General features: G+C 41.7%; 2 protein-coding genes across 2 annotated transcripts; one reads left to right on the forward strand and one right to left on the reverse strand.

Moving 5' to 3' along the window:
• Positions 1–3214: 3214 nt before the first annotated feature.
• GMNN (geminin DNA replication inhibitor) lies at positions 3215–8323 on the reverse strand. Its single transcript, XM_079300839.1, has 6 exons — positions 8174–8323; positions 6409–6507; positions 5953–6082; positions 5472–5554; positions 5286–5396; positions 3215–3719 (listed from the first exon to the last, which is right to left on the reverse strand). The coding sequence occupies exons 1-6, from the start codon at positions 8228–8230 to the stop codon at positions 3516–3518; spliced, it is 684 nt and encodes a 227-aa protein (XP_079156965.1). The 5' UTR covers positions 8231–8323; the 3' UTR covers positions 3215–3515.
• Positions 8324–16653: 8330 nt separating this feature from the next.
• LOC306799599 (uncharacterized protein C6orf62 homolog) lies at positions 16654–24424 on the forward strand. The gene is made up of 5 exons (XM_079300838.1): positions 16654–19043; positions 20954–21130; positions 21663–21785; positions 22496–22630; positions 23127–24424. The coding sequence occupies exons 1-5, from the start codon at positions 18915–18917 to the stop codon at positions 23250–23252; spliced, it is 690 nt and encodes a 229-aa protein (XP_079156964.1). The 5' UTR covers positions 16654–18914; the 3' UTR covers positions 23253–24424.

Below are 24424 nucleotides of genomic sequence, written 5' to 3' on the forward strand. Positions count from 1 at the left end.
GTTGCTGAATGGGTTTGTGTTACTACAAGAATGGAAAGATAAATTGAGTAACACAATAAACATTTTCTGCCGATGAAAAACATTGATGACAGTGCAATTCAGTCTTAAGAACATTGGAGTGCAGAAAAAGCACAGCCTTGGCAAAGTTTGCACATCTTATTACATTCTCAAATACAGTTCTGAAAACAAGCTGGGATGGCCCTTGAGGAAAAGTGAATATGCATCACACATTCTTAAAAAAAATTAACTTATGACTAACTTCATTACTTATGCAGAGGTCACAGTGTAAGCTGCAAGGCCCTCACATAAGCAATCCAATGCAAAAACCAAGTGAGTTTCAGCTGCCCAAGCAAGTAACTATTATGATCTAATTAATTTCTCCACACATTGTCCTAAGTACAATGGGTATTTAACAAAAACAGAATTTTTCATGTCAGCCAGTTACAAGTTCTTCCTCACACAAGCAAGCCAGCTGCCCCATGGCTTGCTTGTCCCTGCACAGCTCCTCATTCTTGAAGCATCTGCAAGTGACCCAGCTCCCCATACTTTACTCGCATGGCTGAAATTGATCCCTCTTCAGCCATGCAATTTCATGGGAGAAGTGCTAGGACACTCTATGCACACTTCCACACAGCCCGAGCCTCTTCAGTGAAAGACAAGATCGTGTCTGTACCCTCTGCAGTGAAAAGGGGCCACGTGCTGGCAGCACAAATGCATTTAACTTCTTGAAATGAATCACATTCTGTAGTTATGTTCCAGAACTAATAATCTTATTGTGCTGGATAGACTGTTCTCTCTTATTTAGCTGGATACAAAGGTTGTCTTTAGTGATGTTGATTTTCAGCTGCTACACAGATATGTTTCAGTAGATAAATGAGGTTTCCCTATATACTTAAAATGTCAGATGGTTTTAAGAAAGCTAACCACAAACAAATCTCTGTATAATTTCTACACCTTTGACAAGCTGCTAGCACATAAATACAAAGTTCCTAGACTTAATATGTAGCACAGTGCTGCTGCATGCATGTTCAAAAAAAACACTCAGGAATTTTCAGAACAATAAACTCAATCTTTTCAGAACATTTTTAAACAGCAATTATTGCAGCATCCTAAAACTGCTGAGGCTATTTCCATACATTAATGTAATAATGTAATGATACAACAGGCACAGTCAGTGTCTGATCAAGTTCAATGCACCTGTGACAAAGGGTGCAAACAGGTTTTATTACTGTGGCACAGTTTGGCTCTCACACCTGGGCTTCTCCTGCATCACAGTTTTTTTCAGTTTATTCAGCAAATTATCCTCTCTGCTAACAAACTGCACCTAATAAAACCATAGTAGTCTTGGTTTAAAACATTAGTATGTGTTTATAAGTGGCACGTGCCTTTTAGATGTAAAAATTTATTCTATTACACATGGGCCAAATGCTGCAATACACCCATCAGCCTACTTGCAGAACTTCCATTATTTATTTGTACACAGTCTAATTCAACAGAATGATCCAGCATATCAAGGGACTCTCACATCTTTTATTTAAAAGAAATCAATCCAGAAAAAGCTTCAACATTTAAACCTAGTATGTGTTCTTCTTGATCAACCTGAAGAAATATAGATACTGAACACAAATTCTAGTTTTGTATCTTTCTGGCAGTTCTGTTCCAACAACAGCACCTGAACTACAGCACTTCACAGAGTGGGAAGTGAAACCGTGGAAAAGCTGCACATTTGCTGTCTCCTTTTGGTCTGCTAATTATGCCACAGTCCTCTCCTCCCTTCTACAGCCTCTGCAAATGCAATATGCCCGATGTTTAAAAATAAAGACACCTCCAAAAAAAATTAGATTTAACAATTAATCACTTAAATTGAGCTGCAAAAACAAATTGTATCAAAATAGAGTGTTTCCTTATTTACTAATGTTGAACTAGTTAAGAAAGTTGCTTAGAATCTGAGATAGGAGAGGCCTGAGTCACTTGACAAGCATTATCCACTTGTCCTTAACAGAAAAATCAAGGTTGCTCTATAAAGCATTTTTCCAGCACACAGTTTTCTTTTTTCTTGATGTGCAAGATAAAGGACACACCTTTATCACATTTTCAGCACAGTGATGGAAAGGAATATGTCTAAGCACCCCTCTGGAGCACACACTGGAAGATACAATCTTGTGTTTACAAAGTGCTCAAGAAATAATGATGCCTCTTTTTCTAGTTAGCATGCTTGAGATAAAATGGCAGCCAGGAGTATTACCACCTACAATAGTTTCTGACATTCCCTGGATGTCACAACTGAAATCAGTTGTAAAACATCTGTTAACAGCCACAGGAAGTAAAACAGAAGGAATATAAAGGCGCCAATCTGATAGCTCTAGAGTCATTCACACATACCCTGAAGCAGCAATCTTTGACAAGCCAGACAGAGCCATGAACGGGAATCCTTCACTCCTGCTTCCTGAAAGCCACTCAACTTTAAGCTCCTCCCAAGATACAGCAACAGCCACCACTGTTAACTCTCTCCTTAGAGGACCTTGGTACAGAGGAACTGCCCAGAGTTCACTCGGTAATGGAAAATCTGTAAGGCACTGACTCTCCTGCTCCAGCATACCCCATGCAGATGCCAGATGAGGTGATCAAGGTTTTAAAAACCACTTTCTATTCCTGCAAACCTTTCAGAACCTAAGTACCTTGGTAAAAAGGTGTCTCACCTCTTGGTAAATACCAGAGCAGTACCTTGAAAGCACTGAGTTTCCTTTCAGAATAGCTCTGAAGTATAGGCTGCTTTGTCTCAACCTAGTTTTCAGCATAGCTGCTACTGGGACTAAGAACACATCACCTTCTCTTCCTAAGTCAATGGAAGTATTACTAAAAGAAATTGTCTAATATTTCCTACTTAACCTCTCATTACACAGCTTGCAAAATGATTTCTTAGAAGGTAGAAGAAATTAATTTTAAAAAAATCTGAAAATCTAACTGACCTTTAAATTTTGACTCTTATTAGCCAATCTGGACCTTCTGAAACCTAACCAACAGCACACCAATTTTTGCTTTTCCCTCTCCTCTATTCACCAAAAGAAAGCAACTTTGTTCTCCAGTATTCTGAAAAACTAAAGAGTTAAAAACTGCTGAGGCATTCCCCCAAAAAACTTGGAAGCTTCCATCTACAGTAGTCATAAGTGATTTAAACCTAGGATTAGCCATTCCCCTGCCAATTAAGAGGCTGTTTTGGTAATGCAAAGATTTATTTATCAATTTTCATGTATTGTGTCAGACAACTGATAAGAAAGATATTTACACAATGGTTGAAATACACAGTATTTGTGCTTCATACAAGCAACCACATGCAGCCTGTAGTAAATTTTCCATGCAGTATTCAGATACTCCTCCCACTGCTACATAATTCCAATTAAAAATACCAACATCTGTAACATTCCCACAAGAGTTTCTATACCTGAGGTTTAATTTATCCTTTCAAGAGGAAGTCTGCAATTAAAAGCTACATACATAAGCCTATTTAAAGCTTGTCATTCCAATTGCAAATGGCTTGCTTCCTCTGAAGGAAGATCTGATCTATTCTCCCTTAAGCCAGACAATATTTTTGATGGCTCTTCTTCAGAAGGGTTGTCTGCCTCATCTCCACAGTCATGCTCTTCATTTTCCTGTCTGGATTCCTCTAGAGCCAAACTCTCCAGTGTCTCAAGATTGTCAGGTGCTTGTCCAGTTAGCCTCTACAAAGAGACAGACAGTGCATTTAGTATTTTTTCTACTTACCTATGAAATAATGAAATAAGACTCTGCATATTAACTTAAGCAAACAAATTACCTTCATTTGGGGGCTGTTGATATAATCAAAACATTACTCAGTTACAAAAATCTTAAGACAAGTTCAACTCAAATTACTACCTCTTAACTTGCAGTCCATATTTGCTTTGTTAACTGTTAAGTTTTCCTTAGGTTCTTCAGTAGGACAGGCTTTATCTCAGGCAACCTAAAATATGGGAAACTGGTTCCCAATTTAATTATTTACTATAGTACCATATAGGTTTAACTTTAGAAAAAATACTGTATAACCAATTTATTACAATTTTGGTTAGAGAAAATGAAGCTACATTAATCCAGATGAACTTTATGATGCAGCAGTCTCTAGCACTTGATCAGCCTAGAAGTTTCTCACCTAACCTGATTTAAGGAAGACATGCAGGACTGTAAAGAGGCTGGTTTTGAAGTTTCTGGTTGTTTGATGCATTCCTTAATGCTCATTTAAGCCTCAGAAGGGAATAGCTTGTAACTAAGTGTTCATAACTGTTGAGAAACTGTAGAGAAGTTTCCAACTACATAAGATCAAGTCCTCCAGTAATGTAATTTCTGCCCATGGGTTTATCACTAACAAGCAGTACTCCCTGAATACCAAAAAAATTCAAGTGTAGCACAACAGTAGTCTTTCAAGGCTGATCTAAACTGCACTAACTGAAAATTAACTTGATGAAGTTTAATTCTTAATTAAACAAGTTACTTGCAATATTTCACTTGGTTTCCACCTCCCACTCTAGTCATCACAGAATCAAAGTATTTGCAAGGCACCCAACTTCATATCCCAGATTCATGACAGCTTAATCTCTGCAAAAACAACCTGAAAGCCAGAACCAAGGTTCCACAGCTATCTGTGTTTATTACAGCTTCAGAGGCTCTCACAAACAATCCACTCCTGCTAAAGGAGTCATGGAATTAGTGACACAACTACTTGCCCCAAGGAATTCTCAGAGGGAGCTGTTAGGAAACTTACAAGTTTATGAACCTTAGGGACTTTGGGTACAGCCCTTTTGGGGTTGTGAAACTGGCACTGCCTTGACTTTAAAGTGCACAGTGCTCCCTCTCACCACTCTACTTTGTGACTGTTTCAAGTTTAGTTTCTGAAAGGACACAGCCAGTACCAGCCTATTAAGCACATAAATTTAAGTCATCCCCAAAAAACTGAAAAACCAACTCTTCCTTCCCTCATCACAATCTCCAACATGCAAATCCTGTTCTGTTAAGAGTAGGATGAAGCCCTCCTTCAGAAAACATTAATCTTACTACTCTCCACACTCCTATGGGTTCTAAGATGGGAAAAATCTAGCCTCTAGAAGGAGCTGTATGACTCTAGAACTAGAGCAACACAGCAGGAAACAGGTCAGATCAATTTAAAATGACAAGCCATGTGAGCACATATAACAAAAGTCATGATTCATTTTAAATACCTTGGCTGGTTCTCACTTTTTTGTTCTACAACTTTAAGTGAAAATTGCTTTAAGTACCTCAATCACACTGGTCATATAATGCACATGCTCAGCAAGGGACAGGAGCTCTTCATTTTCTTCTTTTAGGCGGGCAATTTCACCATCCTTCTGCTCAATTTCTTTGTGCAGCTGAGTTCAAATAACAACATGTTAGAAGAAGATAACAGCCAGTGGTGAAGCAGTTAGTTATCCTTGAGTAGCTACCTTTTCATTTTCTTGAAGCACTTCATACAAAGCTTTCCTCCTTTCTTCAGCCACTTCTTTCCAATACTGAGATGAAGGACTTCCTGAAGTTAGAGGCTATGGTAAGTCTGTGGTAAAACTAAGATCTTCTTAAGAGCACCTAAAGACATCTAATTTGTATACAAGTATTCAGAAAAGGCTTTCATTTCAACTTAATTATTAGTCACTGTGAAACTTATGGCCCAGCCAAAATAAAACACAAGACTCCTTAACCCTGCTGCACACAATGCTTCTCAGCTTCTAGTTATCATGAACTCATTCTTAAATACTAGATACTTTATTTTATTTAATATAAAGGATAAGTATCATCAACTACTGCTAGACATAATGAAAACCCCACAAAGCCTTTACCTAAAGGACAAAGAAAATATGTTTCAAGTAGTACTCCAACAGCAGCATAGCATTTAAAGTGCAAGAAAACATTTCAGGAACTACCCCATACCTTTCATGAGGTCTTCAGCTTGAATGACATCATTCTCATTCTCTTGCTCCTTGTCCACAGACACCTCAGCTTTAGAAGCCTTTGAGGCAAACTTGTTATTCCAGAGTTTCCTCCTGACTGAGGATTTCTTCTGCATAGAACATGGGCAGGTTTCAGTTTACAGCAACACCTCAGCCTTCACAGAAATATAAACTTCTAAGCCTGCACACTAATGACTGCAAGTAAGCCTTTAAGTCCTTTCTTCACATTATAGTTCTAGGTCAGAAATCTTAATACCCAAATAACTCAGAAATTGCTAGGTTTCAGTATTATTACCAGAGCAATAGTAAGTTTAAGTTGTCACACTAGTTAGCACATTAGTTTTTTCAAATACATTAGTTTTCAGTTAAAAGCTCAAAAGCATTTCACTATGACTAGAAATAATTCCATATCTACAGATTATGTTTTAGTTCATACCTCATTACGTCTGCCAACCAGGCTACCTGCTGCTGAAGGCTGAATCATTTTAAGAGTCTGTCTTGGGGCAGCACTGCATGTGGTAGCTGTGAGGTACTTCTGAAAAGACAAATATGGTTCAGACAGTAGACACGTTCGTTACATAAACTGAAAGGCAGGAATCCCTCATGCTTCCATTAAGGTGACACAATTCATCTTTTCAAAAAAAAAAAAAAAAAAAAAAAAAAAAAAAAAGGCACACTGCATACTATATTAAGGCTTTTGTAAGGAAGGGGATCTAATTATTTGTAGCTGAGACAAATCTTAATCACATGAAGCTGCCTCTTAGAAAACATTTACTTTTCATAAAGTAACTTGAGCAGAAACACTGATTACATTTCAAGGCCAGTGACTTTAGCTAGGACTCTCAAACTTGAGTTTAAGTTTAAGAAGTGTCAGACCCTCGGGGAAAGGGACAGAAGTGATTTCAGTTGCAAGGTTAGGTGGTAAAGGCACATCACTTCAGACAGCTGCTGTTTTTGTAACCTGTGAACACACCATCAAGCAGTGCTCATTTAAATAGAGGTGTTGCTTTGATTATCCATTAAAGTGGATCAAAAGCTTCCTCACTTCGATCCAGACTGGCTATTGTTTTGTCTAACCAGACTGTTTGCCACCTTTCCTATCATGCATAAATACCTCTCTCCTGCATCAAAGCCTTCTGATTGGGCTGGTTACACTGCCACCACGGGATAGCAAACAATGGCAGACAACCAAGCAAGAACAGCCAGGATACAATGCCACGGCAGCGTGAGAAAGTTACCGATTCACACCGTGCTTCATAGGACAAGAGCTCGCCTTTCCCACGGTAGTTTCTGCCACCAATTATCCTACTGTTCCACTAGAGGACAAACATTAAGTGCTGTGGGAACAAGAATCACACCGTGTGACAGACACTGCTTGCTGCTACTTAGGATTAGAGTTAAGTCTACTCTGCCAAAAAATTACTGGCCAATACTCAAGTCAACCCATGAAAGTGCAAAAAAGCCACTCAGAGCAATTTATACCCTAGACACACTATGGGACAAAATTGCCATAAATCAGACCTATCAATTGGCAATTTTCATTAATACCTGAAGTTTTCATTCCAAACACTGTGCCTCATCATACAAGAGCTACTACTCTCTGTTATATACAGTTTTGTACCATTCTGATTAGGGCCTACATTAAAAGGTTTACCAGGAAAAGTCACTAAGGTTTGTACCCAATCACTTAGCTCTTAAAAATCTAACTTGTTTCAGTATCTCCACCAATCCCAAGGCAACTATGATTTATGAGGGTGACTTTAGAAAGTGAACTGTCTGCTCGAATACTTCAGTTCAAACTTGTTCAACACAAAACAGATACAGCTATTCAAAAGTTTCCCACTCATAAAGGACAGCCTACAAAACCTACTCCACAACCCCTAAGCATAAGCCAGACAGATTCAGCAAGCAAAGGCACATAGTCAGGACAAACAAATCAAACCAACCCTGAAAAATTAAATGGAGAGACAATAAGCTCAGTGTCAAAGTAAAAAGGACCTGCTGAGCAATAGGAAAAAAAGCAGTCACAAGCCCAAGCAGGACAGCATGTTCCCAAGCCACACTCTGCCAGGAGGTTACTCAAGCCAAATGGACATAAGCCAGGTGGAAGCACATTGCAACAGATCCCTTTATATTCCTTCAGTGGACAGAGAAGCTTGTGGCAGACAGAGGCACTAGCTTCGAGGCTTTAAAGCCTATACCTGCAAAGATCCCGAGGTCTTTTCTGCGTCCAGCTTCTGTTTCATTTTGGAATTCATAAGACCAACTGCGACAGAAAAACAGTAAAATTAATACAGCATCCGTCTACTGGCTGAAGTTCGGGAAACACCAGTTAGAGAAGACTACAATTTCGGATTATTCTGTGGCAGTCCCGAGTATTCAGCCATGCACGGCGTGGCCCGCGGGCTCCTCCAGAGCCCCTGCTGAGGCTGCACCGACAACGAGCGGCGGGAAGGCAAGGCCCGTGCGGCCACAGCGCCCACCGCCGGACCGGGGCGATGGACACCCGCTCGGGCCGGGGGGAGCCCGACACCCGCCCACACCATCACCATGCCCGGGCCCCGGCCCCGCTCCCGCCGGCCGGGCCCGCGGGCCCCTCCCTCCCCGCGCGCCGCCGCGGCCAATGGGCAATGGCGAGGCAGGAGCCCGCCAACACCAAACCCGGCCATGGCAGCTTGCGGCCCGGCCCCGAGACGGAGAGCGATCCCAGCCGAGACGGAGAGCAGCGCCCTCCCTGCCGCCCGCCCAACCCCGCCGGCCCCGCTCACCGCCGGCCCCGCTCCCGCACGCACCCCGCAGCGCGCGCTCGCACACCCAGCCGCGCTCTCGCCCTCGGCGCGCGGCTATAAGGAGCGCGCTGGCGGTCACGTGACCCGGGGCCGCTCTGAGCCAATCAGCCGAGGCCGCTGCTGAGGGGGCGCGCGCTGCTGCGCGGTGCCTCTCGCCGTTTGGTTGCGTCTGGTTTTTGGATTTTGTTTTAGTTGCAAAGGAGTCGTGCCAAATCAGATTTAATCACGTTTCCGCTTATTCTCATCACTCCTATCTAAAAACGGTGCAACCTGCAAAACCGGGGAAAAAAATTAGCAGTGTTAAGACAGAATATCTGCTAAACAACATTAATTTTATGCGTGTTATAGACTAAAGGTCTTATTAATTATGCCTAAGGCGTGCTGTTAAATTTGTTAGAAGCCACTTGACAATTATTTTCTTGTAAATATTTGCACATTTGTCTTTTATTTATACTAACAGTATCTTCTGCTGACTTGTGAATACACATTTTGTCGGGTTAAGGACACATTCCTTGCAATCAAGGTCTCACAGAACAGCTATCAACATTTTTCCCAGGCAATATGATGGAGCTATTAGAAATCAGGGTAATTACAGAGAGAAGTATTTATTTAGCCTGCCATTCTGTCAGTCTCCTGTTTGGAAATAAATTCTATGGCACTTAGGAGAATGTTTTAGGTAGAAGGACATGGTCCAATGAAAGCAAGAAAAGCAGAACATAAGAAAAAGATGCATTAGGAAATCTTTAAACAAGGATAGGGAAATAAAGCTGATGTCTCTTGCATAAACTTGTTCAGTCACTCATTGACCCATTTAAATTTTCATTGTCCACAATATCCTTTGGCGAATACCTCTAGAGCTCAAATAACCTTTGGTTTGAAGAACATGATCCCTTTTTTTTTTTTTTCCTTTTGAACCTGATTCCAATATTGTCACTTGATGTCCCCAGTCCTTGTACTGGAGGGGACAACAAACACCCTGCCCTTATCTCGGCCACTGTAACACAGGTTGCTCTCCAGCTCTCTCTCCCAGCCCCACTGAGCCATCCCTGACACGAAAGCTTTCCCAGCTTCCTGCTCTTTTGTGAACTGTATGGCATTCCATATCCACTGCTCAACACTGGGCTGGCATTCCTGTGCAAACATCTGCCGTAACTCTGAGATCTTATTCTTGAGAGATGCTCAGTTCAAAGTTTGTCATTCAGTGTGTGAAATTAAGATTTTGTTTTTCTTGTGCATTGAATTTCATTGCTGTATTTTCCCATTACTCAATTCCATAATGCCCTTCTGCAGTTTTTCAGTCAGGTCCCTTCTTGTTGTCTTGAATAACATAGTGTCACAAGCAAGCTATCACCTCACTAAGCTTTGTCTTCTATATAGGAAATAAAAATAACACATGCAGAAACATCATCTAAATTAACATTGTTCTGTTACAGTACTAAAAAAAAAAGATGTTCATGCTCTTAAGTTAGTTTGATTCTTATTGATTTTGAAGAAAATGTGAAATTTCCAGGTTTCAAAACACTGGCAGATATGCTTAACTGATTGTATATGCACACAATTCCAGCACTGAATGTCCTTTCAGAAAAATCTCAATACAAGTAGTGCCTATATAAGCACAATATAAAAACATTCCTATTTTTATACTTTATGCTTTCTTCTACAGAAATTTAAAAACTATACTAAGCATTTAAATTAGAGGCATGCACCAATTTCTATCATAAATCATACTAAGAGGCACTTTGTGCATTTTATGACTGCAATACACAAATGGTACACCTTATAAATATTATATTTTCAAGTGAAACTTTCACAGACATCACCTTTTTGAAATGCAGGTTTAATTAATAAAAAGTTTTCAGGTGGATTTACAGTTCAGAAGTGGAATAATTGCTTTTGGAGATGTTGGTAATTGGAAAGGTCCAAGGTAATAGGAGATGAGTCTGATGTGATAGTCCTGTTTGTTTTTCCTTTTAATTTGTTCCTTGCTGGAGGCATACAATCTGGAGGTTTATTACAAAGCTGCCATTCCTTCAATTTATCCAGCTGAAGAATGTGTCTTCTTATGAACCACCATGTCCCAAAGCTCAGTCTCTTGAGTTTGAAAGGTTTCTAAAGAACCCTATCTCAGAAAGATCACTGAGAGTTTATTATCAGAAGCTTATTCATAGCCTCAGTTGTGGAAAAGCAGTATATTATATAAAAAAATCTCAAAAAAAAAAAAAAAAAAAAAAAAGCTTACAGCCTACTTTACTGTAATATTTCCCCTTTCTGTAGCCAAAGTTTTAATTTAAATAGGCATTAGAGAGTTTTTACATGCAAAAAATCTGTCAACCCAATACTAGAAGAATACACTTTTCTTCAGAATGAGTGCAATATAATGCATTTCAGCTTGTTTGTTTCATAAAAAATAAAACCCTCTCTCATGAATACTTATGACTATTTGCACTTCAGGTGACCCTAAGCAAACATGCAGAGGTTTCCCACAAAGCTCAGCCAATTTGTTAGATTGTTCATGGCAGCAGAGAATATGTACTTTATAGACCTTTTGTACTCCGTTGCTGTTGATAAATGTTACCAGTTTTTACAGAAATTATAACTTTGAAAAAAGCTCCTTGGAGGACTTCATGTGCCTGGGAACATGGGAATAGGAGGGTCTCCAGCAGCTTGGGGGTCCTGTATTGCTTACATGCCAGTGGGTGAAAACGTCCTAAGCATTGCAGTGGGAGAGTCTGGACTTGGCTATCTGAATCAAGTGCTGGCATGCGAAGATTACTGGCAGAGATGTATTTGTACTTGACAGTCACACCGTGCCTTTTGTCAATGCCCTTTTTGTACTCTGCAGATAATGATCTAGCTCTGGGCTGCTTAAGAGCTCTTTATTTCTACCTGCCGCATTAAGCACAGGCAAACCACATTGTGATTTTTAAAAATTTTGTGTCCTATGTTTTTACATAAAGATAATAAATGAACTCCTGTTTGTTAGCATTTACTGTAAGCAACGACTGTAAGTGTTTGGGATGCAGAGGAACACCCTGGGAGAGGGTGTTTGGAATCTCTGGATCAAGAGCTGTGGCTCTCCAGGTTTCTCGCTGATGTTCTCTCGGCCCTCCTGCCCAATATTTATTTCAGGGATGTCACCTGCAGTCCGCCGGGTGACAGTAGGTGGCAGCGTGGCATCACTGTTTCCCTCCCTCTGCCTCTGTTTTTCTGTAGTGCTTCGTGTGTCACCGACGAGAAATTCACGGTTCGTCTTCTTTTCCCTGGGTTAATCAGCATGGAAGGCTGCATGCTAATGAAACTCGTGGATTATGTGCACGGCACAATCCAGTTATAATTCATAAAGCCAGCTGAGTTTAGATAATGGCCACTGTCAATAATTAGATCTCTACAGAGAGTACACAAATTTCATGTATTAGAACAAAAGATTGTCCTGTGAACCATGATCCTGAGTGCCTGAGAGGTGAAAAGTTAAAAGAAAAATCTATACCTCACCTGGATATTTTTTCCCTAGTTAAGTACTTGTGTGAGCCACTAGACATCCCTTAAGATACTGTTAAGTCCTAAACCACAGCTTCAAAAAATTTATAAAAGTGCTCAAAGATTTAAAAATTAAACATGCTCCATAAAGGCTACAAATTAATAAAATGCTAAAGCTACTGTTGACTGTAAGTATTTAGAATATTATTTACAGACTGAACAAATAAAACAAGTTTTGTTTTTTTTTTTTTAATTTTACCCTTATTCATGCAATCATCTGCTGTTCAAACACAAACCCTACATTATTTAGGATCAATACCTCACATGCCCAAGAACTTATGTCCCAGTTTATGACCACAGCCCCCTGAAACTATAAGGTAGGACAAAAGGAAGTGCCAAATGAAGCTTAATATTGTAGCAACAGCTGTGCAGTAGTGAGCTCATTTTGGCAGAGGTGGAGTTAATTTTCTTCTGTCCACTGCTGTCCATCACAACAAGAGGTAGACAGGGATGGACAACCCAAGTCATTCTTTGATTCTGTGACTCTAACTGGGTCCAGAACATGATATAAGGAATGTTGTACACATTAAACACTGACATTTCTTTGCACAAAAGCATTCCTGTTATGCCTCAGAAATTAATGTTTTCTCTGAAGGCAGAAAAGAATGAATCAGTATGTTCTGAAGTATATGAAAGAGTTTTAATTACCACCTAATTTGTCTTGTTTGAATTTACAAAGAATACAAATTTATTTTTGTCTGATGCATAAATATTTGGCACTGAATTAATCATAGTTCTGTTTTTGAAGCAAGTAGCTTCAGGGCTGATTCTACTTCTAAAATGCAGTACAGTATGTACTGTATGTACTGTGGAACATATAGAAGAAAGATAACAGAATCTATCTAATCTCTTCCTAAATTTGTCCATAGCATGCTTAACAATTTACAGCAATCTATTAAAACTAATTATTAACATAAAATTATTAATTTTTAAGTAACTAATCATTAAGCTGGAAATTAAGAGGAGAGGTGTTAAGAGTACAATCTTGCCCACGTGCTTATGAGTAAACATGTAATTCTGAAAACAGGAATTACACTCTGAAATCACAGAAATTTTAAGAAAAGAGAAATCCAAAATGTCAAGGTATATCTGTAAAGTTATCAATTGTTTTTAATTTACAGAAAAAGCACAAGTTATTATGCAAACGAGTGCTTGATTTCACTGAAAACAGTGAGGATATGATAACATGGTGACTAGAAAATACCAGTTCTTTAGAGAAGGATAGTTAGCAACCAGATATTTTAAACTTTCAGTGCTTCTCAAAATTTAATGACTCACTTTCTCTCCCAAGGAATATAATTTTTCCACAAGGTCCTTCTTACCTTCACATGGGCCATTGCCCATGCTGCTGAGTCCTCCTCACTCTGGGGGAATGCCTCAAGGACACCAGCTGATTTGTCTGTGCAGTGCTAACCAAGCAGAAGCTGACCCACTCTGCTGGCTGTTTTGCTCAGCCTGGATTTAACATGCACAAGAAAGACGATTTTTGCTGTGTTAATGGGATTTAAGCCTAAAAAAGAGAGAACTATTACTGCATATAATGCCACAATCTACTTGCCAGATTTGTTTTGTATAACGTGCACATTCCTCTCTTCTCAGTGATAAACCTCATTATTTTACAACAGGTTTGAAGAGAAGCAGTCTGTCATTGGATCAAGTGTTATAATTGCAAAATACACACCCAGCTTCCAGGGCCACAAGCTTCTCTTATAAATGATGCAACATTGCATAACCAGTATGAGGCTTAACAAAAACATGCAAGTATGTAGTCAATTAGAATTATGTAGTCCATAGAATTATGGAACAATAGCATAGAAACATTTATTTTGCTAAGTCTTAACTCTCCATTAAGAGATGTTACTTTTTATCAAGTGTTTCAACTAAGATGATGATATTTTCCTACCCTACGATCTTCATCATTGTGCATGATGGAGGAAAAGAAGCACAACTATATAAAAGTAGGACAAGACTCAGACATAACTCATTAATTTAATAGTGCAAGTATTTCTGCATGTAAATTTATAATAAACATACTTGGGTTGGTTAATTTATTAATTTGTGTAAATGTTGTCAGGGTACCTTTACTAGATAATGAGCCAAAAGGAAAAAATTATCGTCTTTGAGCTTGCTAAAGAAAGGAAGTTATATAGATAAGGAGGAGCAGCAGTCTTTACAGAAGGAACCTGGAGTGATTCCAGCTCCTTATCCCTTTCTGAAAGGATTTGAGCAGCCTGAGTTTGCAGAAGACAGGTGGTGGCTGCTTAACACATAACACTTTGTACTTGATCTCCCTTTTCCTTTACATCCAGAGACACTCACATACGTATATATGTATATGTATATTTAATCTAAGTATATGTATTCCTCTCCTCATAGCTCTACTATACAGCCCTCCAGAAGAAAAAGCGCTTTTACACCAGCACCACATTTGACAAAATTCTTTTGGATGCGTTCCTCAGCCTGGGGCGGGGAGCTGCAGTTAGTGACTGCATCCCTAACTCAGAAGGGCAGCTGGAGCCCTGGAAGCTGGAAGAAAACGCCCTCATTCCCCTGGGCAGGTGGGCGAGGCTCCAGCTCCTCGGTGCGGGGCAATCCCCGCGCCGGGCGGTGCCGAGCTCCGGCTGCGGCCGCAAGGAGGGTCACAGGCAGGGCGTGAGTCATGGCTTAAAATAGCAACACTGCGGCACAAAATGTCACACAGGGCAGCGTGGAAAACAAAACTGGACCGAACTGGATGAAAGAGAGACTGTCTCCTTGAGGACAGACTGATGTTATAGTCAAAAAACTCTTGTCAGTCGGAAATAACCACAGAAGTGCAGAGATAATGCAATCCTCCTATTTACCTGCCTTGCTTTTTACCACCAAATAAAGAGTTATTATTTTCAACCGGCATTGTCCTTTACGACTGAACAGCAATCTCTAAGTTGGTAAAAATTACCTGTTTCTGCTCTGTTATTGTTCAAACATCAGAGGAACGTTCTGGGCAGTGCCCGTGTCAGGGAAGGCAAGAGGACTGTTCGCACCGGAGGGTCTGACCAGCACCCGGGGAGATAATGCGCTCCTGGAGCTGAACGCTGCTCCTGCCTACAAGACAGGCAGGGGAGAGATGTCCGAGGGAAAGTATGTAAAGAAAAATTTGAGGGTCAGGAGACAACAAGGGAAATCGATAGGGATCAAGTAAGAGACTGGGGGAACAAATGTAGAGTTACTGGGGATTGCCGTGCTGCATGGGCTTTGAAACAGGATCGAGTGAGAGAGAGGTGCCCGCACTTGTCTCCTGCGTGGCGCCTCTGTAGTCTCGCTGCTGTTCGGTGAGTCACAGGCGCCAGCTTCCAGGGAAAGGAGGGAGAGGCATTCACCCCGCTGGCAGCCCGCGCCTTGCTGTGGCACCAGCCACAAACAGCACACACCGGCCCGGGGCTCCCGGCACCAACCCGCGCTGCCGCGGCTCGGGAGCACCCGCGTCCGGGCATGTCGGGCGGCCAGGTTTCCCTGGCACACACGGAAACTTCAGGGCCAGCCAAAGCACTGGGATGGCGATTGCTCTTATTCCTCCTGGGCCCTGGGCCTTCCCACAGGGAGAGCGCCCAACAGCAGGCTGCGTCCTCGCTTCGCTTCCATGCCATCCTCCTTCCTTCCAGGAAACGGGGAGGGAAGGACGGCATCAGCCTGTCCTTGTAGTGCAGAAATGAAACCGCTCACTTCTCTCCAAGGATTAGCTTGTGTCTCTGGAACAGCAATCACTTATTTATAAAACTAGCCGGCCTCCTCTGAAGTGCTGCGACCGCCACGGAGCAACACGGACTGTCACACTGCCTGCTGTGGCCAGATCAGTGCTGCAGACAAGCCCCTCGCCATGTCAGCTTTGAACACTTTAATTGTTGTTTTATTTACAGTTGTACTTCGCATACGTGGGACGGGCTGAATACAAACCCCGACGGACCAAATTACACAAAATACGCCACTACAAGACTTGTTTACCTATAACGTCACCACGCCTAAGGCTGGAACAAGTTTAAGTATTCCCGTAAAGTGACGGAATTCGGGGATCAGGCTTCCGTCGGCTGGGAGGGAAGGGAGCTGCCCGGGGTAGATACCACCTCAAGCGGGGGCTCGGGGGGCGATGTTCCCTCCCTCCCCTTTGCCTCACACCCTGTCCGTCGCTCGTCCCCGTCCCCCCCCCCCACACCCGAACGGCGTTGGGCAGCCCCATCCGGGTCCTTGTCCCGCGGGCACCACGCGGGGTGAGCGGGCGGTTACACGAGGCGTGACCGCGGGGGTGGAGGTGAAGAAAGCGCAGGACAGTGCGCATTCGTGGCGCGGTGAGAGCTCGGAGACGTTCCAAGTCGCTGTTGTACTTTACTTCCTGCCATTCCCGACAAGGCGTGTCCACGGGGCTTACCGAGGTTGAGTCCTACTGCCTTGATCACAACAGTGCCTCGTCCCCCCCCGGAGGCACGAGCACTTGGTACGCGCCGGCGGTGCGGTAGGGCGGCGCCTGTGTGACTCAGGCGCTGCCATTTTGAGGGGTCCGTGGTGGCTGCGCAGCTCCACTCCGCGCTCGCTCCGTGCCGAGGCACAGGCACTCCCGCTCCCTCCTGCCCGCTCCTGCCGTCGCCCTCGAGGACGTCCCGGGACCGCCTGGGCGAAAAGAGGCTCTTCTCAGCCCTTTCATCATTCTTCCCGGCCGTCCCGGTCCTCCTTCGACGCAGCTCCGGGATCTATGCCCGCCGCCCTCCTCAGTAGGAGCCGCTAGCGCAGGGACAGCGTCCTCTTCCTCCTCCTCCTTCCGCCGCCGTCGCCTCTTCCTCCTCTTCCTTCTCTCTCCGCCACCATTTCCCCACTCCCCGGCCTCGGGGCGCTGAGCTAGACTATGGGGACCAGGTCGGGGCCGAGCAGCGGCAGAGCGGGCGGCCCGGTCACCGTGTCCCCTGCAGCAGGGATGGGGGGGCTCCGCGGCTTCGTGGCTTTATCTTGACATGGCTCCTCTCCGTGCTGCCAGCACCGCCGCCGCCTCCTCCTCCTCCACTGCTCCTGCGCCCGCCGGCTGCGGGTAGCGAGCGGGCCACGGTCCCGGGCTCTCGTCGGAGCCTCTCAGTCTCTTGCTTAACTGGGGGGGAAAGCTTTGGGAGGGGTTCCTTTTTTTTTTTTTGTTTTTGTTTTCCTTTGTTATTTGTTCCTTTCTCTCCAGAGAGAGAAGGGGGAGAAGTACTTTCCCCCCCTCCTCTTAACCTGGTCTGACGAATTTGCTAACCTAAAAACTTTTTAACCCCGACTAATCAAACACCTAGGGAGGGGAAAAATGTCTGGAGAGAGGAAGAAAATAACCTGATAATTGGGGATTTGCCTTTTTTTTTAATTTTAATTTTTTTTTTTTTGGGGGGAGAGAGCGATTTAGAGGTTTAAAATTGCAACCTAGATTGCAATTTTTTTTTTCTTTAAAAACCAAAAACCTCACAAAAAAATTGTGTCACCGAAAAGCAGGAGCGAAACGCACTCCATGTTTTCCGAGTCGCGGCCATGAAGTGAGAGGGGAGAGAGGCGGTGCTGCTGTGGGTGTCCCGCGGCCCCGGGCGCGGCCGCCCTGCGCGCACAGAGAAGCCGAGAGCGCCGGCCATGCACAGCCTCGGCTGACCGCGCTCGCTGCAGGGAGAGAGGCAAGGATCCCCGGGGATCAGCAGCCCAGGGAGTGTAGGAGGTGTCGGGGGATGTAGGGCTCTCCCACTGCCAGGGAGCCCGCGTTTGGGGCGCTGATTCAGGTGTAAGTCTCTCGGTGAGATAATACTGTCCTTTGAACCCCTGTCCGCCCCTTGTCAATGGCCATCATGATCCCTCTCCTCTTCGGCAGCAGTAGCCTCAGGGCAAGGATGAGCAGGATGAAGTTAGAAATGACTCCGCTGTCTTTTCTCTTTGCTCCCCTGCAAACCAGCGCTGTGTTGTCTGTAGTTGATTTTGTTGTTGTTGGCGGCAGAGAAATGTCATACTTCCCGGGTTGTGCACTCCTCCTTTGCACCCTTTTCTCTGCTCTCCATCAAGTGTAATAATTCTTAAGAAAAAGACGGGCAACATAGCAATAGTGGAAGGCTGAGAATAATAATCAGTAGAGTCATGAATCTGGCTGGGGTAAAACGCAATTTGTAATTTCAGCTTCGGGTTTATTTTTTTTGTAAGCAGAGCAAAAGTACCCCCCCATGGATTGGGCTTGTGCCAGTTGCTTTTTATTGTACACATAAATTGTGATAAGATTTGTTTGGAGTTTTGTTGGTTTTTTTTTTTTTTTTTTTTTTTCCTTCATTCTTACCCACTTATTCCTGCGGCTAAACTGTTCAAATTTTTCTCTTCGAAATTCTTTGGGGTTTTTTTTTTCTTGATTTATTGTAAAACCTCTTGTCCAGCCATGGCTGGACAACTACTTTCTTTGTTTTTTGACCCCTCCAATCCGACATTCTCGTAAAATATTGCCTGAGGTGCGGGTTTGGGTTATATTAGCGTTTGGTCTATTCAGTTGTATTAGCAGGAATCAAACGACTTGTTTCCGTTGTACTTAAGTCTTACGAAAAGGTGCCCATAGTTTAGCGACAGTTTCCAAAGGCTTTAGTACCACCTGTATTACAAAATGGGGGACCCAAACTCCCGGAAGAAACAAGCTCTGAACAGACTTCGTGCTCAGCTTAGAAAGAAAAAAGAATCTTTAGCTGACCAGTTTGACTTCAAGATGTACATTGCCTTTGTGTTCAAAGACAAGGTAACTTGGTTTTAAAGTGTGTCTGTGTGTTTGTTGCATTTCAGATGTCCTGTGCAAAGTCTTGCTGCCTAATTGCATCAGATGTTTTGTCCTTAACAGATTCCATTGACTTTTAATTTTTTTTTAATTGCTAATTGCCATAATACTCACTTAGTTCGTGTTTGTCATTTTGGCTCTTTGTATTTTGTGGTTTTGTAAGGCAGAGCGTTCCAGTGCCTCATTAAATGGTTACTTAGTAACTTCTGCATTGGGTAGATATTTTCCAAAGTTAACACTGTAACTCCTTAAGCCTAATTGGGGCCTGACCTGCACAATTGCTGGCTGTGAACAGTTGGGCTGTGAAGGGAATCTGGCTGGGGCGATTGCTGAGTGTGTTTATCTGGTGAAAGCAGAAGAGAAGACCTGGCAGTTGAAGGGAGGAGTCGAAAGATGTGGTGTGGAAATGGCCCAAGTGCGCAGGCACTTGTGGAACTCCTGCTGTCATTTGGAAAGGGAGCGGGGAGGAAATCTTCATTTGCTTGGCTGCCTCCTCTGCTGCTGGATGCTGCACATCTGGGTGGGGAGCTGGGGCTTTCTAAAGCCAGCTGTAGACCCGCAGTTGTGGGAGAGTTTTTATGCACAGAATGTCAGGAAAGTAGGTACCTAGAGGAAGTGAATGTGCTGAACAAAGGATAAGGAAGTGAAGATAGAAGCAAATGGCAACAAGTGCGCAATGCACAAAATGCATGTAGATGAGCTCCGAAATAGTTTAATCGCCTCATATGCATAGACTCACATGCATTTGCTGTAATAATTAGGTGTTTTGAATGAAGACTTTTCCTTGAAAAGCTTCTTTAAAATTCCTGAGATCAGTTTGCTTTTGTTTGTTTGTTCTAGTGCAAGCAGAGATGGATATATTAGGGTATAATTTCTGGGTAATGTGTCATAGTAACAGAGAAATGAATGTTTAAGCAGTGGCAACAATTAGATTTTCTTAAATGACACAGCTTTAACTCTTTTAGTTGGACATTGGTATTACTTTCTGGTTGCTTTGTAGAAATTCATTCCAAATGCCTGTTTAAAATCCTGTTACACTTGCTTATATCACAGTGAACTGAAGATGTCCAACCCATACCAGTTTGCCCAAAGAAAGAGTTTAGCTCAAGTTAGCTTGGTTAGCAAATAGTTGCCTGTTATCTGTGTTCTGATGGCGGGGAAGGGAAGTGGAGCATTATTTGGTAAAATGTACTTTGTCTCTTAAATAGATCAAGACTTCTAATGAGCTGTAAGAAAGCTGTTAGAAACAGACATACAACTTCAGTGATTTTACATGCTCATAATATTTTGGCCTTGCTTGAGAGAAATATTTGCTTGCTTGCTGAAATATTTGTAGTGAATATAAAAGTAATTTAGCAAATGAAAGTTATTTAACAAATGAAAATAGTTCTCCTTTGAGAAGATTATAGCTAACTTCAGATGCGATCTCAATCACCTGCTGTCACCAAATGTGGCATTGAAAGATTTCACTTCTCATAGAAGGCCAACTGTAAAAAATTTAAAATGAGAAAAAAGGTGTTATTTGATTGATGCTTGCAGAGGTTCTTGGTCATCCCAGAGTCATGTACTCTACTTGAATAAGGAGCAGTTCTGTTAGTGTTTAGATAGAATTTTAGTGTTTGCAAGATTGATATGTAAATCTGCATTTTTACTGACCACTACAACTTGTTCAACTTTTATAAAAATTGTCAGTCTGATTCTGCTTAATTTATAAACTTTTGCATGTAAATTTTAGCATGGTTTGTGTCAAAGTCCTACCCTGTGTGGTGTGTACTTTATACATTTATACAGAAAATCACAAATCCCAAAATAAGCTGCTACCTATAGTTTTCTACAAAGGATTATAATCTTAATGTAATCTCTGCTTTTTTTAGAAGAAAAAGTCAGCGCTTTTTGAAGTGTCTGAAGTGATACCAGTCATGACCAATAACTATGAAGAAAATATCCTGAAAGGTGTGCGGGATTCCAGCTATTCTTTGGAAAGTTCCTTAGAGCTTCTGCAGAAGGATGTAGTACAGCTCCATGCACCCCGCTACCAGTCCATGCGCAGGGTAAGGCTCCTTCTTACGCTTGCTCAATTGTACTTTTTCAACACTTGTGCTTTTCCTTGGGAATCTTAAGGCTAATCCTGCTTTTTTGTTTTCTCCTTTGCTGCATGAGGGCTCTGTGGGCCTATATGGGGTCTAGTTTGAAGGGTAGCAATGGGGTAATATGTTTAAATATGTAGTTCTTAAGTTTTACCTTTCATTTCAGAGATGTGCCTCAGATATGCCCATCTTTGTCCTCTAGGAGGCTTGTTTAATAATTGTTGCAACAACTGCTGTACAACTAAGTGATTTTGCTTTACGAATATTGGCAGACAGTTTTTGCTAATGTTTTCGAAAAGTTGTAGTTTATATTAAGTGGGTACTGATACTAAAATTCAAAAGCAAGAAAGACCTCAGTTACGGTATGAGTAATAAAAATGGAAAATCAAACAAATGCTGTATAAGTATCACCTCTGAAGTGTGTGCCTGCATAGATAAGTTGCTTATGTCTTTGACCACTGGAGGGAATGTAAGTACAGAACTTTACTGCTCACAGGATGTGATCGGCTGTACCCAGGAGATGGACTTCATTCTATGGCCTCGTAATGATATTGAGAAGATAGTCTGTCTCCTGTTCTCTCGGTGGAAGGGATCTGATGAACCCTTTAGGCCTGTTCAGGTATTTGGTTTTGGGTTTTGACTTCAGTAGCTAACTTATTCCTGGGGGGAGTGTTCTCTTTCACCATTAAGTTGATAAGGTGGATGTTAGAAAAATCTGCTGTCTAGTTTTATTTATAAAGCAAGTTGGTGTTCAGAATGCCAAATTCTGCTTCCTGTCTTTAAGCACCACTGTATTATCCCTTCCAAAATCTAATTTTCCAAAGGGCCTTTGCAAATGACATGAATGCATAAGTGCATACAGTGTGTTTGTATAGGTAAGAGTGGATTAGATGTATGTCTTAATACAATTGAATCTTTGTTAAATGTGATAGTGTTGTTAGGGTTCTGTTAGCATTCCAAACTGCGGTATTTGATTGGATGGAACAGTGAGATGGATGGAACCTTTGCATTATAATTTTGCCTATAAGTTGTTGTACAGGGATCTGCCACGAGAAAAAGGTAAATTGGGTTTTATATATGCTGCAGGTGAAGTATCTTTGAGATGTTAATATGTCATTGCAATGGATGATGTCAGTGTTGGCAGAATGAAGTTAGGGGATTCCTTATATTGTGTCAAGACACTGCCATGGTCCCCAGTTTCTCTTTCAGAGTAGATCAGAAAAGGAAAAAACAGAAGTGGTTGTAAAGTCCCAAATTGAAGGAAATTAATGGGTTACACATGAGCTTTATCTTGAAAGATACTTTATTTCTGTGCCTCACACCATGCAGGCCAAGTTTGAATTTCATCATGGTGACTATGAAAAACAGTTTCTGCATGTTCTGAGCCGAAAGGACAAGACTGGAATTGTTGTCAACAACCCTAACCAGTCAGTGTTTCTCTTCATTGACAGACAGCACTTGCAGGTAAGTTTCTTGTGTCCTCGTCTTAACAAGCGTAATTTAATCACAAAAAGCTTTTTCTTCTTGGGAACATCAGTGATTTTGCTGCGAGTTACTCAAGTAGAAAAACTGATCATGCATTCATGATTGCATTTTGGCAGTTTCAGGGAAAATGCTATAAATAGGACACATACGTGCAAAAACTAACTACGGGTCGCATGTATTCACATAGAATTAGCGTTCTTGTATTAAAAATTAAATAAGTTCTAAAATAGGCCTAACAATGTTTAAGAAAAATTAAAGTATTGGTTTGGTTTGGGTGACAATATGGAAATAATTCAAGTGAAGAATGAACAAAATAGTGAAAACATTTTATGCATTAGAGTTTGCAGACTAACTTTAAGCTTAGGCTGTTTATATGTATGAAATAGTGAATTTTAAAAGTTTTGGGAGTCTGCATATTAGTCCCAAGTTAGCTTCTAGGCTTAATACCTTTTATTTGGGTTTTCTTTGCCTCTAGACTCCAAAAAACAAAGCTACAATCTTCAAGTTATGCAGCATCTGCCTGTACCTGCCACAGGAGCAGCTCACTCACTGGACGGTTGGTACCATAGAGGATCACCTCTGTCCTTACATGCCAGAGTAAGGTACTGGCCAGCAAAATGGGGAAGATCACAGAATGCAGCAGTGGATTTTCACTTTCCTCACCACTTTATTCTTTCAGAATTTAGAAGAAAATGGACTCATGTTCAGAACACTATACATTGTGAAACTTGATCATCCTGGATTTTTTTAATCATTTGTATCTCAGAACTTTGCAGTTGTTTTTTTTTTTTTAGATGTTTTCTGCATGGACCTTGTGAAAGAGAGGATGCTCTGCACTCTTCTGCACTGCATCAGCATCTTACTAAAATGTGAAATGAAGGGACTGTACATTGAAACAAATGTATCCGAAAGCATAAGGTGATCGTTTGTGGTGGTGTTCCCATTTGTGCTGGTCATGCCCCCTACCATCTCTAATGTTAACCATCAGTATTTTGAGGGTGAGAAGTGAATGTAACGGGTATAAAAGCCTTACAGCTTTGCTGTTAATGATTGTATCAAAGAGCACTGTCATTCATTCTAAATGAACGAAGAAATGGCTATTACAATAGGAAGTGTGGGAAAGAAATCTTTCTTAAAAAAAAAAAAGGCATCTCATTTAATGTATAGGCATTTTTTGCCGCTTTTATTTTGCTGGGCCATGTCTTAAGTTTACTGGCACTTCTGTTTTGGATCTCTTTCCCCAAGTTGCTGTATAACTGTATGAAGGTATTCTTTTGAGTTGGATGCATTTATACAGATGAGGCAGACCCGGAGTCTGAAGTTGCTAAAGCAGCTCAAAAAAAAAGGTAAAATAATAGCTGCAGAAACAATGTTGGTAGAGGATTATTTTTTCTTGAGAGTTGAGACTTGTAAACTTGCAGGTGAACTGTGCAGGAAATACTGGTTTCTAAAACATTTCTTATGGAAAACCCATTGAGGTTGTTTGTTTTTTTCTTTTGGAATAGACATTATAAAGCAATGTAAAATAGTGTTTGGAGTGTCAAAAGTTGGTTCTGACAGAACATTTTAAGATTGTGCAATGATAAAAGGAAGACTACTGTATAGTTTTGATGACAAAGAAGGTTCTGCTTAAGGGTTGAGTACTTTACTGGAGTAAAACTGCATAAGCCTACTCCCTTTGGATAAAACTAGTGCTTACCTGTTTAAAACTTGTATTTAGCTTTTGTTTGGAATTGGAAAAAATTGGAAATTAAATAAATTAGGTGAAAGATG

The sequence above is a fragment of the Erithacus rubecula genome, assembly GCF_903797595.1.
Source record: "Erithacus rubecula genome assembly, chromosome: 3".
NCBI lineage: Eukaryota > Metazoa > Chordata > Aves > Passeriformes > Muscicapidae > Erithacus > Erithacus rubecula.

Coding starts and splice junctions, on each gene's coding strand:
- GMNN (XM_079300839.1), bottom strand. CDS start 8,230: ATGAATTCCAAAATGAAACAGAAGCTGGACGCAGAAAAGACCTCGGGA. Junction 6,083..6,408: donor TGGTTGGCAGACGTAATGAG/GTATGAACTAAA, acceptor TGTTCTATGCAG/AAGAAATCCTCAGTCAGGAG. Junction 5,555..5,952: donor AGCTGAAGACCTCATGAAAG/GTATGGGGTAGT, acceptor CTCTAACTTCAG/GAAGTCCTTCATCTCAGTAT.
- LOC306799599 (XM_079300838.1), top strand. CDS start 18,915: ATGGGGGACCCAAACTCCCGGAAGAAACAAGCTCTGAACAGACTTCGT. Junction 21,131..21,662: donor GCTACCAGTCCATGCGCAGG/GTAAGGCTCCTT, acceptor TACTGCTCACAG/GATGTGATCGGCTGTACCCA. Junction 22,631..23,126: donor TTGACAGACAGCACTTGCAG/GTAAGTTTCTTG, acceptor CTTTGCCTCTAG/ACTCCAAAAAACAAAGCTAC.